Below are 14,698 nucleotides of genomic sequence, written 5' to 3' on the forward strand. Positions count from 1 at the left end.
TGCGGTGAGCCGAGATCGCGCCATTGCACTCCAGCCTGGGTAACAAGAATGAAACTCTGTCTCAAAAAAAAAAAAAGATCTGTCCTTTATTCTGAGATTATACCTTTCCTCCTTTATTGGAACTGAAATTTTCCTTTTTTATGAAACGATAGTGATGGAAGATGGTATTTGCTTTTTCATATTTTTATTTGACAAAATAAAAGTCAGCAACCTATCTTGATTTCCAAATTTTTGCTAGTATTTGAAATCCCAAAATTGAGACCTAAAGCACAGCTCTGGCCTTGGAGAGATTTCCAGGAGAGTCAGAGCCCAGAAATGAGGCCCTCATTTTCCAGCACTCCGGCTCAACCAGCCAGGTTATAGAACATCGCCGAGCTGTTAAAATATTATCGACAGATTAAAAAATAAGTTTATTGAATACAAAACTCAAAGGCATCGAGCATCCTGGGCTCAAGAGATCCACGGCAGGGAGTCAAGAGTTCTGCTTCAGGGTCGGTCTGGGCAGCCCTGGAAGAATTCATTGCACATGACAGTGACGAGGGCCAGAAAAACAGCATACTCCTGGAAGTCCACCTGCTGGTCACTGTTCTCATCCAGGTTGCCCATCAGCTTCTTCAGCCTCTCCTCATCCACCTTCTCCTGAAAGTGACAGGAAATACACTCATCACCAAGCCAGCCCCCAACTCCAGCTCCACCAAACACCCAGACCCCACACACACTCCAGTTGGTTCCCAGCTCTTCCTCCCCACTGGGCAGCTGGGTACATGGTGAGCAGGAGGCCCTGGGAGCTACTGAGAGGACCCAGTAAGTAAGGAGAAATGGATGCTCATTGGCGAGCACCTCCAGCGTGCCCTCCTCCTGGACACAAGGAAGATGCTCAGCGCTCCTCTGAGCATACATCAGCTCAAATCCCACAGGAGCCCAGCGAGATAAGGTATCATCGCCCCATTCTGTTGATGAGGAAACTGAAGACTGCTGCTCCCCAACACCAGCCAGGTGGATTCAGAAAAGAAGAACACTTTATTTTTTAAGACAAGGTCTTGCTCTGTTGCCCAGGCTGGAGTGCAGTGGCACCATCACAACTCACTGCAGCCTCAACCTCCTGGCTCAAGCAATCCTCCCACCTCGGCCTCCCGAGTAGCTGGGACCACAGGCTCATGCCACCACGCCCGGCTAATTGTTTATTTTTAGTAGAGACAAGGTCTCGTTATGTTGCCTACACTGGTCTTGGCAACCAGAGTGATATCACTCTGTCACCCAGGCTGGATCACAGCTCACTGTAACCTCGAACTCCTGGGCTCAAGCAATCCTCCCAAGTAGCTGGGACTACAGGTGTATGCCACTGTTCCTGGCCAATTTTTATTTTTATTTTTGTAGAGATGAAGTCTTACTATGTTGCCCAGGTTAGTCGAACTCCTGGGCTTAAGAGGTCCTCCTGCCTTAGCTTCCCCGGTATGGGGATTACAGGCATGGGACACCGTGCCCAGCTGAAAACCACTTTTTTAATACTAGCCAAAATAATTAGAAAAGTTTAACCTCCAGGCACAGTGGCTCACGCCTGTAATCCCAGCACTTTGGGAGGCTAAGGCGGTCAGATCACGAGGTCAATACTGGCCAACATGGTGAAACCGAATCTCTACTAAAAAATACAAAAGAAAATTAGCTGGGTGTGGTGGCATTCGCCTGTAGTCCCAGCTACTCAGGAGGCTGAGGCAGGAGAATTACTTGAACCCAGAAGGCAGAAATTGCAGTGACCAAAGATTACACCACTGCACTCCAGCCTGGCGCCTGGCAGCAGAACAAGCTCTGTCTCAAAAAAATAAAAAGAAAAAGAAAGAAAGAAAAGTTTAACCAACCACAAAAACAAAACAAAAAAAGGAAAGAAGGACCTGCCTCATGTGTTCAATGCGTGACACCTAACCTTGGGAACACCAATGAGTCAGGCTAGGGACGGTGGGGGGCAAATTGAGGGTTGACTGCATTTCTCCACAAAATGTCCCAGACTATATATTTCAGCTGGGCTTTTCTCGCCCTACACACTTTCTTAGTTTGGCATATAAAAATGGGAAAAGGCACGGTGAGCACGGTGGCTCACATCTGTAATTCCAATACTTTGGGAGGCCAAGATGGAAGGACTGCTTGAGCCCTCCCATATCGGAGGAGTTCAAGCCCAGCCTGGGCAACATAGCAAGACTCCATCTCTACAAAATTTCTTTTAAAAAATTGGCCAGGCATGGTGGCACTCGCCTGTGGTCCCAACTACTTGGGAGGATTGCTTGAGCCCAGGAGTTTGAGGTTACAGTGAGCTATAATCCAGCCTGGGTGACAGAGTGAGATCTTGTCTCCTCCCCCACAAAAAAAAGGAAGGAAAAGAGAGAGAGAGTGTGCCAGTGCTGTGTGATGCTGGGACAATCCCTTTTCCTTTCTGGGCTCTGGTGTCTCAACTCTCCAATGACAGGATTAGACAGATGGACTCTGAAGGCCCTAACAGCACACAGTTCTCTGGAATGCTGGAGGAAACAGCCATTAATAAAACACTCCCAGCCAGGCATGGTGGCTCACACCTGTAATCTCAGCACTTTGGGAGGCCAAGGCGGGCGGATCACCTGGGGTCAGGAGTTTGAGACCAGCCTGAACAACATAGAAAAACCCCATCTCTACTAAAAATACAAGATTAGCCAGGTGTGGTGGCACGTGCCTGTGATCCCAGCTACTCTGGAGGCTGAGGCAGGAGAATCGGTTGCGGTGAGTCGAGATCACGCCATTGCACTTCTTGCCTGGGCAACAGAGTGAAATTTCATCTCAAAATTAATAAATAAAAATACATAAAAATACATAAAAAATAAAGCACTCAGGCCAAGCGTGGTGGCTCACGCCTGTAATCCCAGCACTTTGGGAGGCCAAGGCAGGTGGATCACTTCAGGTCAGGAGTTCGAAACCAGCCTGTCCAACATGGCAAAACCCCATCTCTAAATAAATAAATAAATAAAGCGCTCCCACTGAGGCCTCACTCCAGTGGGGCCATGAAGCAAACGTGGGGAGAGGGCTGGGCCCCAGCCTGGCATCTTTATCAGTAGGCACCCAGAACTGGAGGAGAGATTTAACCTGCACCCCCACACTCACACCAGGAGCTCCCCATGGGCCCGCGCCACTCACCCCCACAAAGCTGGGCAGCTCCTTCTGCAGAAGATCCTTCATCTCCCCCTTACTGAGCTTGAACTTGTCGCCCTCCTGGCAGGAGTACTTGTGGAAGGTGGTGACCAGCACAGCCAGTGCCTGCTCCAGAGGACTGCACATCATGGACCTGCGGCTACAGAGGTGTTAGGTGGTGGGGACCCTGCTGAGGCTCTTGGGGCCTTGGCTCAGCCTGCAGGATCCACCTCTGCCCTATGCCTGCAAACCACCTCGGAAAGCCCCTCTCTGAATGGGAAGGCAGGGGCTGCATCTCTCCCTCAGACTGTTCTTCCCTGAGGGCGGAGGCATACCTCCGCCTCACCCTGAGGGCAGACACTAACGCTTCCCTTGTGTCTGGGAGTCACCAATGGCAGGGCCCCAAGCCTCCTCTGATGGCACTTGGGACACCCCTCTGAGGGCAGGGCTCCCCGCTTGAGTGTCTGCCAGAAGGAAAATGACAGGGTGACCAGAGTCCCATTTTGACCGCATCTGCCCAGGTACTGGGTAGCAGACCACATGCACGGACCGGGGGGCACCATAGCTACAGCTCTGAGCAGGAAGACCCTGGAAGGAGTCATTTCCCTCCTCAGACTCCGGGGCTCCTGAAGCCAGAGGTGTCTCTCTCTGCCATCTAACTGGAAGCTCCCCTAGGGGTGTCTCCTCTCTCAGACTAAGGGCTCTCAGAGGGCGGGGAATGTGTCTCCCCTCACCCTGAAGGCCCCTGAGCCACGGGGTGCCCCCTGTATGCAGACAGGGGCCTGGGTATCCTCTCCACCAGGAAGGATCCCGCTGGAATTAGGATTAAAGAAGTGAAATGTTCAGTGCCTTCGGACCGGGATGGGACAGACCTCAGCGGCAAGGCCTGTGAGGATGCTCAGACCAGCCTGGAAAGCTTTGGCAGGTTTTGGGGCGAGGCCAGAGGAGCAATACCAGAGGCAGGCACGCCCTGGGCCCATCCTGCCAGCCCTCCCTTCACCGAGGCAGGGCACAGAGCTGCCCTGCTCGGGGCCGTGACCCAGGCAGAGTCTCGCACTTGAGACCCCTGCCTCTTTCTCCTAGTCCCATTAGAATCCAGGACTTTGCAATGACAAAAAGCCAAGCAAAACCATCTCCAGATTCTTATTGTAACCCCACCCACATGTATCCCCAAAGAAGGGTCCTGGACTGAGATATCCAGGGGAGTGCCTCAGAGCAACCCCTGCACTGCGACCTCACAGAGGAACCTGGAGAAAGACCCTCCAGTCAACACTTCACAGAGGCTTCTTCTGAGGTGGAAGGCCCAGAGACGCCTGGGTCGATCCACCAGGGAAGCTGGATTGAGAGAACAATGGAGACAAAGACACAGACCCAGGGTGGTCCTCCAGCCCCTGTCCTCAGCAGGACACAGGTACTCACCAGATCAGGTGGCAGAGAGAAACCCAGGAAGGAGAGCAAGGCGCGCAGGCTCCCAGGGTGAGGATTTATATGTTTGCCCACTGGCCCCCAACTTGGCATTCCTAGGAAGCCAAACCTGCCTCAACCTGCTCCCACCAGAGCCTGGCCTCCCGCCATTCCCACTCATTTCCTCCCAGCCCCCTCCCTCCCAGAGGGTGCCAGCTCCACCACCAGCTGGCAGAGGTCTCTAGGCCAGGCCAAGGGCAGCCCCTGAGCCCATCTTGGCCACAGTGGGAGTGGGAGGTGTCATGGGGACCGGGCAGCCTGGGTCAGGGCTGAGGGGTGGCAGCCCCTTCCCTGGGGCCTGGAAACTGGTGCCAGGCCTTGTTCTCATGACATGCGTGTGAGTCACAGCCGGCTCCTGAGCCAGACGCTGCAGACACACACTGGGACTTCATGGCCCCATGCTCGTGTGCATACGTGTGCCTGTGTGTGTGAGACAGAAGCAACCTGGGGCCACGCTCGGGAAGCTGGAGGCCACAGAAGGAGGAGAAGGACAGGACTGACTTCAGGGCATGGACGAAGTGGAGTTACTTGCAATGGCCAGCACCAGAATACCTCTTAATGAGGTAATGAAGTAACTACCGTGCTGAGAAATACGGAGGCTGCCTCTGCCTAGGGACGGGCCTGCAAGTATGGGGAGGCTGTGAGCAATGGGGTCGCTCGGCACACAGCCGCAGCTGGGCTGGGCCACAGTCTGTGGGGAGTGCAAGGAAGTCTCCAGTTGTTAAAGGGTGAACAAGAAAACTTTGGCCTCCTCTTCTCCAGCGTGAGGGCTGAGTGGGTGGGCAGGGGAACATCCCTGCCCAGGGCTGAAAACACCAGCTGGACAGCTTCACAAGCCAGAGTCCAGGCCTGAAGCAGAGGCCCCAGCTGCAGCCCTTTCTCACCACCCCCACACACTTGTCCTCCCCAGACCCGGAGAAAGGCCAACACTGTGGCCATTCAGAGCCCAGCCCAAGGGAGGGCTTCCCCCTCCCAGGGCCCCTTCCTCCTTAGCCCTTTGTCTATCCCAACCCAAGTCTGGGCATCCGGGCACCGCCCTTCCTGTGGCCCAGCTTCTTCCCCTCCCCCAGCCCCTCTACCCCAGCCCTAGGTGACTCACCCAGAGGTTCCAGGCCCAGATGCCCAGGCAGTGACTCAGCAGCACCACCCTCCTCCCCCAGGGCCAGGGCAGCAGCAGTCCCAGAGCAGCAGGCGGAAGCCCCAGCCCAGCCTGGCAGGGTGAGCACTGGCATGGAGACCCCGCACGAGCCTGCTAGGAGGAGGTGGAGGATTAGACCGAGAACAGGCTGGTCCCTTCCTGGCAGTCACTGTGTCACCTGGGGATTAACCTGAGCAGTATACATGAAGCCAGGTCTTGGGGGCCCCAGTGTCCTCTTCCACACCTTGGCACAGCCACCCAGTGTCCCCTGCTCCCCTCGGCACTTGAACCCTCATGCTACTTGTCTTCCCATGAAGCCTACCTACTTCAGGTAGAACTCGGAATAAACACCCTTCACACTGAGGGTGAGGGACAAGGAGTGCAATGCATCGCTTTTCACAGCCATTCTTTCCTTTGAACTAGGGGCCTCCACAGGGCCCTCCCTGCTCAGGAACTGCAATGCATCCCCATGACTATCCCTTAAAGCCTGGAGGTATGTTCTCACTCATAAGTGGGAGTTGAACAAAGAGAACACATGGACGCAGGGCCTGTCGGTGGGATTGGGGTTGGGGGCAGGGGGCAAGGGGAGAGAGAGCATTAGGACAAAAACCTAATGCATGCAGTGCTTAAAACCTAGATGACGGATGGATGGGTGCAGCAAACCACCATGGCACATGTACACCTATGTAACAAACCTGCAGGTTCTGCACATGTATCCCAAAACTTAAAATGAAAATAAAATAAAATGTAAATGTAAACATTTTTTAAAGGCTGGTGGTGAGATGCTCCAGACTCCACCCTCTGCTGGGTGTCTCTTGAACATAGAGGCACATGCAGCTAGTGTGGCCTAGCCCCTCAGCTTGTGCTGATCCCTCTGCGCAGAACGTGCCCACACATGCCCACACCCTCTCCTGCTGAAATCCCACCCCACCCTTCGAAGGCCAGCAAAATGCCACCCACGGCAGAGAGCTTTCCCAGGGCCCAACCGGATTCAGTCTCCACCTGCTCTGTCCTGTACAAAGCACCCTTTTGCCCTTCTCGCGTGTATTTAGAGCATTCCGATTTTGACTGAATCACTTGTGTACTTGCTTTCTCTCAGCCTCACCCCCACATGGTGAGCTCATCAGTCTTACTCATTTCTGCATGAGGTAAGGGTCTTGCCCACACCAGGTGCCAACCAGTGTTTACAGCAACCGCATGGCAACAGGGGCACTGGAGGAGTGCTTAGGAGCCAGGGAGTCCCTCTCACCCCCTGAAATCACACCACTGATTATGCTACAAAATAAGCACCTCTCCTGTGGATCCCAAGAGTGGAACGGAGACGCTGGGTCGGAAAACATCGCCAGAGAGCTGCAAATCCCTGCGGAGTGACAGCAGGAAACGCGGCTCCCAGGACCCAGTGAGGAGCCAGGCAAACCCCCCAGTGGGCAGAGACAGAGACAGGAGCAGACAAACAGGCAGTCAGATGGAAAAGCCAGGGAGGAAAAGAGAGACAGCAGCAGAGCCGAGGGTCACCAGGGTCAGCTCCTGGAGGCCCGTCCTAATCAGATGTCTCTGTCCAGGAATTAAGGCCGCCGATGCGTCCATCAAATGGCCTTATTCCCAAGATTGGTGATCATCATATTCATTTACCACTAATGTACTGTGTACCCTTGAGCAATTCCACAGCAGGACAGGAGAGTTGTATGGAATGGCCCCTACAGTCCGATCCCAATCCCACTCTGACATTCTCCAGCTGCCTACAGAGGCAGAAGAGTCAGGACACAGGCAGACCCTGTGGACATCCAAGGCAGTGACTCTGCCCAGGCCCAGCCTAAGGAAGCTGGGTCCTCACATTCCATCCACCCCCTCTCCGGGCTCCAGGTGCCAGAAATTTTCCACCAGCGGTCCCGTGGGTTTTGCCCGGCTGCTTCATGCCCTCTGGTGGTTGAGGCGTGCCACTGCAGCGCCAGCCTCTGGTCGTCCTCCCTTCCTCTAGACTGCCAGGCCCTCCCAAACCCCGCTGGGACTCACACAGGAGGAGGCAGTGCTTATTCATTTACAAAGGGCCTTCCTACACTCACACCTGCCTCACATAGATATGGTTTCCGGGACAGTCCCTACCCAGAAGCCCAGGTGGATGTCTGAGATGGCAGCCAGGTACCTGGAAGCCATTTTAAAAGCCTGGGGATATAGTTACTTGGGAGACAGGAGGCGGGAGGACCATTTGAGCCTAAGGGTTTGAGGCTGCAGTGAGCCATGATCGTGCCACTGCACTCCAGCCTGGACAACAGAGCAAGACCCTGTCTCAACCAATCCATCAATCAATGCAAGCCTAGAGATAGGGGCAGGACGAAATCAGGTGTCAGAAGTGAGGGACTGGGCCAGGTGTGGTGGCTCACGCCTATAATCCTAGCACTTTGGGAGCCCGAGGTGGGTGGATCACCTGAGGTCAGGAGTTCAAGACCAGCCTGGCCAACATGGTGAAACCCCATCTTAAAAAATAAATAAATAGCAAAAAGAAGTGAGGGACTGGCCACTGCCAAGTTCTGCCCACCTGTAAGGCCAGTTGCCTCACCGGGAGGTTGGACACACCCCCTCTGCACCCGGCACCAGGCTCTGCACTTGGCACCTAGCTCTGCCACATGGCTCCCCTGGAAGGCTCCAGCTGATGCAAGGCTCCTGGCCGGCTCTCCCACCAGAAAACCCGCCCAACAACCCGCTAACCAACAGCAATGTGCCCCGTCTCAATCCCGCTCCCCTGGAGTTAATCAGAGCACCCAGCTGTTGCTCATTCCTTCTAGCCATAAAAACCCCACGCCCCAGGAAGTTGGCGCGACTTCCCTGGCCCCTTCCCCGGGACCTGAATAAACTGGATTTTCATTTTCTTATACTGGCCTCAGTTTCCTCATTTTAAACTCAGCAATAAACCTTACACCACCCACCCCCTTCCCCAGGGGAAAGAGAAATGGCCTCACTGTGGGGGCCACAGGTCTAGTTTAAGTCCTGACATTGCCTCTTGCTCGCTGTGTGACCATCGACCTCAGCTGCGTGGTGCCACAAACCTGAGCTTAAACATTTTCAGCAAAAGGATCCCCTTTGTTATGCCTCTGCCCCACAAAAGAAATTCTGAAGTATTCTCTCTTAGCAAACTGCATTTAATGATTTATTTCCCCTGTTTTACTAATTGGATCCACAAGTGTCTCCTGACAGCATGACCAGCATGTGAGGGCCCACGTTATCACATTGGGTTCGGGCCATTCTGGATTTGCAATTCACAATGGGTGTGTGCATATCCTTGGCTGGAGGGGTGCAGACTGAAATTTCTAAGCACCTGCTGTGCATCAGGTGCTCTCCGTATATTACCCCATTTAATTCACACAACAATCCCAGGAAGTTAGAACCAGCTGACCCCACTTCACAGAGGAGAACACTGAGACTCAAAGTCTCCCCAGATTCACACAATTAGTTAGGGGTGGGGGAGGCCTGATGAACACAGGTGGTCACAAGGCTAAACCTCTTCTAGAAGCTCCAATCATCCCCTGATAACTGTGAGAGCGCTACATTCCATTTCCATTCAGACCAGCCTCAGTCTCTCCGCCCATCCTCTCTCCATCCCCCGACCCAGCCTATCTGTCTCATTTCTCAACCTCACCAGGTGGAAGAAGCCCATCTCCCCATCTCTGATTCTGGCATCTTTTCTTCTTGCCTTCAAATGACTCTGGCCTGGATTCTTTTTAATTTTTGTTTGTTTATTTACTTACTTATTTAAGACATAGTCTCCCCAAGCACGGCGACTCACACCTGTAATCCCAGCACTTTGGGAGGCCGAGGAGGGCTGATCACGAGGTCAAGAGATCAAGACCATCCTGGCCAACATGGTCAAACCCTGTCTCTACTAAAAATATAAAAATTAGTTGGGCATGGTGGTGCACGCCTGTAGTTCCAGCTACTCGGCGGGCTGAGGCAGGAGAATTGCTTGAACCCAGGAGGCAGAGGTTGCAATCAACCAAGATCATGCCACTGCACTCCAGCCTGGTGCCTGGCAACAGAGCAAGACTCTGTCTCAAAAAAAAAAAAGACATAGCGTCACTCTGTTGCCAAGGCTGGAGTACAGTGGTGCCATCACAGCTCACTACAGCCTCAACCTCCTGGGCTCAAGTGATCCTCCCACATCAACCTCCTGAGTAGCAGGGGCTATAAGCACATGCCACCATGCCCAGCTATTTTTCTCATTTTTTTGTGGTGACAGAGTTTTGCTGTGTTGCCCAGACTGATCTTGAACTCCTGAGCTCAAGCAGTCCTCCTGCCTTGGCCTCCCAAAGTGCTGGGACACCAGCACGAGCCACCATGTCCAGCCTAGTCTAGATTTAATATAAACGTAAAAGAGACTGAGCATGGTGGTTCGTGCCTGTAATCCCAGAATTCTGGGAGGCCGAGGCAGGCAGAGCACCTGAAGCCAAGAGTTCAAGATCAGCCTGCCCAACATGGCAAAACCCCATCTCTACTAAAATCACAAAAATTAGCCCGGTGTGGTGGCGCACACCTGTGATCCTAGCAACTCGGGAGGCTGAAGCACAAGAATAGCTTGAACCTGGGAGGTGGAGTTTGCAGTGAGCTATGATCACGTCACTGCACTCTAGCCTGGGCAACAGAGTGAGACCCTGTCTCAAAAAAATAATAGTACAATAAAATAAGCTTAAAGGAACCCTTTCTCAGATGTCCCACCTCCTCTTGGCTTCCCCCTACCACAAATAACAACACCATCCACCCAATCATCCAAACCAGAAATGTGGCTGTCCCCAGTCCTCTAGCCTCCTGATGTTGGTCAGTCAACCTCCTGTCTCCACCTTGTAAATACCCCTCCGTTCTGTCCACGCTGCCTTAGTTCCCTCAGCACCATCCTGAACTACTGCAAGCACAGCCCGACTCCCCTCCCACCTCCACCCTTGCCCCTCCCACTCTAACTCCTTCTCAGCTCTGCCACCAGAGGAATCTTCCTGAAATTCAAATCGGAGCATGTCACCCCAGATTCAAACATCTAGTGAACCCCCATAACGTCCAACAGAAGGCCGCCTCGCATGGCATGACTTTGCCAGCACAGCAACTACACTGAGTGTGTGCCACGCCCTCTGTGCTTCCAAGCACCTGCCTGTACCTCACATTCTCTTGAAAAGCCCTTCTTCGGGGGGTCCACCTGTTGATCCTAATCATCCTTTAAACTCACCCAACAGCACTTTGGGAGGCCGAGGCAGGTGGATCACGAGGTCAAGAGATCGAGACCATCCTGGTCAACATGGTGAAACCCCCATCTCTACTAAAAATACAAAAAATTAGCTGGGCACGGTGGCACGCACCTGTAATCCCAGCTACTCAGGAGGCTAAGGCAGAAGAATTGCTTGAACCCAGGAGGCGGAGGTTGCGGTGAGCCGAGATCACGCCATTGCACTCCAGCCTGGGTAACAAGAAGGAAACTCTGTCTCAAAAAAAAAAAAAAAAAAAACTCACTCAGAGATTATCGCCTCCGTGCAGCAACCCGGAAACTACTTCCCAGCCTCCCACCTGCTAGAGCAGGAAAGTGTGCACACACACATGCTCACAGCTAGTGTTCCTCTTGTGTGTGTCTGCAGCCCCTTGCCATCGCTCTATCCCGTTATTCCTTTTTTTTTTTTTAAGACGGAGTCTCGCTCTGTTGCCCAGGCTGGATTACAATGGCGTGATCTCAGCTCACTGAAACCTTTGCCTCCCGGGTTCAAGCGATTCTCCTGCCTCAGCCTCCTGAGTGGCTGGGACTACAGGTGCCCATCACCACACCCAGCTAATTTTTGTGATTTTAGTAGAGTCAGGGTTTCACCATATTAGCCAGGTTGGTCTCAAACTCCTGACCTTGTGATCCGCCTACATCAGCCTCCCAAAGTGCTGGGATTACAGGTGTGAGCCACCATGCCCGGCCATCCCATTATTTCTTATGTTTAATTGTGACAGTTTATATATATGTCTCTCCCACTAGACTGGGCTTCTGGGAAGTAGCACTGAGTATTGTCAATGCCCCATATCCCCAGAGCCTGACACAGAGGTACAAGCATTCTCCCTTGTCACCACCATCCTCTCTCCTTCCTTCAACACCACTTTTCCAGATATGCTCTAAATCCTCTCCCTCCACCCCCAGAACCTCCTGAACACTGACTTGCTACCATTCTACAGAACCAGCTTTCTCCTATGTCACCAGAAACTCTTCTTGCCAATGCCAGTGTTTTGGGGAGGGAACAATCTAACATCCAAATCTCAAAAGAGTTTCTCAGCGGGGAGGAGCCACCACTCTCTCCACCACTCTCTGCCTCTCCCACGGCAACAGCCAACAGCGGTGACTCAGGGATAGGCTCTGCGCCTTCTCACTGGAGCTTCCTCTCCCCAGCCAGTCTGGTCACGGGAAGACTCCCCCGCCTCCTGCGCTCCCCACCTGCACTGATGTCCCACCACCGCGAGGGCCATCAAGAAGGTCTGCTCAAGCAGCAATGGGAGCTCTTTTCCTCCCTGGCTGTCTGAGGATAAGCCACCATCATGAATGACACAGCAACTATCCACACTAGAAAGTTCACGACCAACCGACAACTCCAGAGGAAACAAATGGTCACTGATGTCCTTCACCCCGGGAAGAGAACAGTGCCTAAGACAGAAATTCAGGAAAAACCAGCCAAAGTGTACAAGACCACCCCGGATGTCATCTTTGTGTTTGGATTCAGAGCTCATGTTGGTGGTGGCAAGACAGCTGGCTTTGGCATGATTGATGGTTCCCTGGATTATGCAAAGAAAAAGAAACCCAAACATAGATTTGTGAGACGTGGCCTGGGTGAGAAGAAAAAGACCTCAAGAGAGCAACAAAAGGAACGCAGGAACAGAAGAAGGAAGTCGGGGGGACTCAAAGGCCAGTGTTGGCGCTGGCAAAAAGTGAGCTGGAGATCACAGCCGAAGGGGTGAAAGTGCTGCCCTGATGTTATCTATGGCCGTGCTGGATTTTTCACGAGAAGCTTAATAAACTAAAAACTCTCATGTGAAAAGAAAAGAAGCAGCAGCAACAGGAGACAGACAGAAAGATCTTTTCAGCCTCAGCTCCAAATTACATTCACTGGTTCACAGCTGAGACTTGGAGCTTGGCTTGAGTCCTTTTTCTCAGAAATAAAAAGAAAGAAGGATGTGAACGATGAGCACCCTCGGAAACCCTAATCCCCAGGCCTCCCTCCGCCTGGGCCACTCTGTTATTACCTACATTGTTACCCAGGGCCGTTCCCCAGGGGGATCTGCTCAGGAAGAAACCACTCCTTGTGCACCTAACCTCCCACCTCCACCGTCATTCCTGCCCTAATGAAAGCAGGATAGAGGCCGGGCATGGTGGCCTATAATCTCAGCACTTTGGGAGGCCGAGGCGGGTGGATCACGAGGTCAAGAGATCGAGACCATCCTGGTCAACAAGGTGAAACCCCGTCTCTACTAAAAAATACAAAATTAGCTGGGCATGGTGGCCCACGCCTGTAGTCCCAGCTACTCGGGAGACTGAGGCAGGAGAATTGCTTGAACCCAGGAGGCGGAGGTTGCGGTGAGCCGAGATTTCGCCATTGCACTCCAGCCTGGGTAACAAGAGCAAAACTCCGTCTCGAAAAAAAAGAAAAAAAAAGGAAAGCAGGTTAGAAAGAGCCAGCCACTCTGTACCCTTTCCCACTGGGCCTCAGGTCCCGCTGGGACTTGCCTCCCCAACCTACAATCCTTACACAAAGTCAATGTATCAGGCTGAGCATAGTGGCTCATACCTGTAATCCCAGCACTAGAAAGCTGAGGCAGGAGAATTGCTTGAGGCTGAGTTCGAGACCACCCTCGTCAATAGACTGAGCTATACAAAATAATAATAATAATAATGTCAGTGTGTCGGAGTTCCTGAGTTCTAATGCCTGAGACCTGGCTCGAGAACGCAGGATATTTCCACACTGGCCTGCCAGCTCTCATGGTCTCCCAGGGCCAGAGGCCGCTGCTGTCCTGGCAAGGCCATAGGCCTGGGTGTCAGGCAGGCTTGAGTCTGAAGCCAAGCTCCACTATTTGCCAGCATAGAGGACCAAGAAGGAACAATGTCACTTGGTTAAACTGAAACTGGTGCTAACAGGAACCAACATAAATCAGGTGATTCACAATCTTCCCAGAAACACCCAACTTAAGAGATGCATTCTGTGTTCTGATAAATCCAAGTTGCTTTCTAAATCTTAGAAAGGGACTAAGGGAAGCTTCAGAAAACGATAGGTGACTCAGGAGAGTGAGAAGTGATTTTTAATAGTATATGTGTTGCTCATGAGGAAATGGTTTAAAGAAAGACGTTTTTGAAGATGAATGGCTAATGCTGGGAAATGGTTATGCAAGGGAGTTACGACTCTGGATTCCGGATTTGAATCTTGACTCCACCATATTCTAATTCTGTCCATCAAGATCTTTCAGCTAAAAGAAGAAGTTTAATTCAATTATTATTTTTTTTTAAGATGGAGTTTCGCTCTTGTTACCCAGGTTGGAGTACAATGTCGCGATCTCGGCTCACCGCAACCTCCGCCTTCTGGGTTCAGGCAATTCTCCTACCTCAGCCTCCCGAGTAGCTGGGATTACAGGCACACACCACCATACCCAGCTAATTTTTGTATTTTTAGTAGAGACGGGGTTTCACCATGTTGACCAGGATGGTCTTGATCTCTTGACCTCATGATCCACCCTCCTCGGCCTCCCAAAGTGCTGGGATTATAGGCGTGAGCCACCGCGCCTGGCCTTATTTATTCTTTGAGCCCACTTTTTGCCATCTGCAAGTATCAGGTGTTAGTGTTCGGTAGAAAGTCCCGCCATCTTTCCCCCAGGTTTCTTGCCCCCACCCTCCCCCCAGGCTTCCTGCTGCCCTGAGAAAAGCCCGCCAAGCCTGCTCTGTTCTGCCCAGCAACAACA

At 52.5% G+C, this 14,698-nt stretch overlaps 1 protein-coding gene across 3 annotated transcripts; it reads right to left on the minus strand.

Annotated features, from left to right (window-relative positions):
* Positions 1-397: 397 nt before the first annotated feature.
* Positions 398-5,789, minus strand: S100A2 (S100 calcium binding protein A2). 3 transcript variants are annotated; one of them, XM_008984431.5, is made up of 3 exons: positions 4,570-4,611; positions 3,157-3,304; positions 398-639 (listed from the first exon to the last, which is right to left on the minus strand). In XM_008984431.5, exons 2-3 carry the CDS (start codon positions 3,298-3,300, stop codon positions 487-489), a joined length of 297 nt encoding a protein of 98 aa, XP_008982679.1. In that variant the 5' UTR covers positions 3,301-3,304; positions 4,570-4,611; the 3' UTR covers positions 398-486. The 3 variants fall into 3 exon arrangements, with proteins under 3 accessions (XP_008982679.1, XP_002760027.1, XP_035135396.1); XM_002759981.7 differs by having other exon boundaries at positions 3,157-3,310; XM_035279505.3 differs by lacking the exon at positions 3,157-3,304 and having other exon boundaries at positions 4,570-5,789.
* Between the last annotated feature and the right edge of the window lie 8,909 nt (positions 5,790-14,698).

This window comes from Callithrix jacchus, chromosome 18 (assembly GCF_049354715.1).
Source record: "Callithrix jacchus isolate 240 chromosome 18, calJac240_pri, whole genome shotgun sequence".
Lineage (NCBI taxonomy): Eukaryota > Metazoa > Chordata > Mammalia > Primates > Cebidae > Callithrix > Callithrix jacchus.

Excerpts from the sequence above, each read along its gene's own strand:
- S100A2 (XM_008984431.5), bottom strand. The coding sequence starts at position 3,300 with ATGATGTGCAGTCCTCTGGAGCAGGCACTGGCTGTGCTGGTCACCACC. Across the intron at positions 640-3,156 it reads AGCTGCCCAGCTTTGTGGGG|GAGAAGGTGGATGAGGAGAG; the intron begins GTGAGTGGCGCG and ends TGTCACTTTCAG.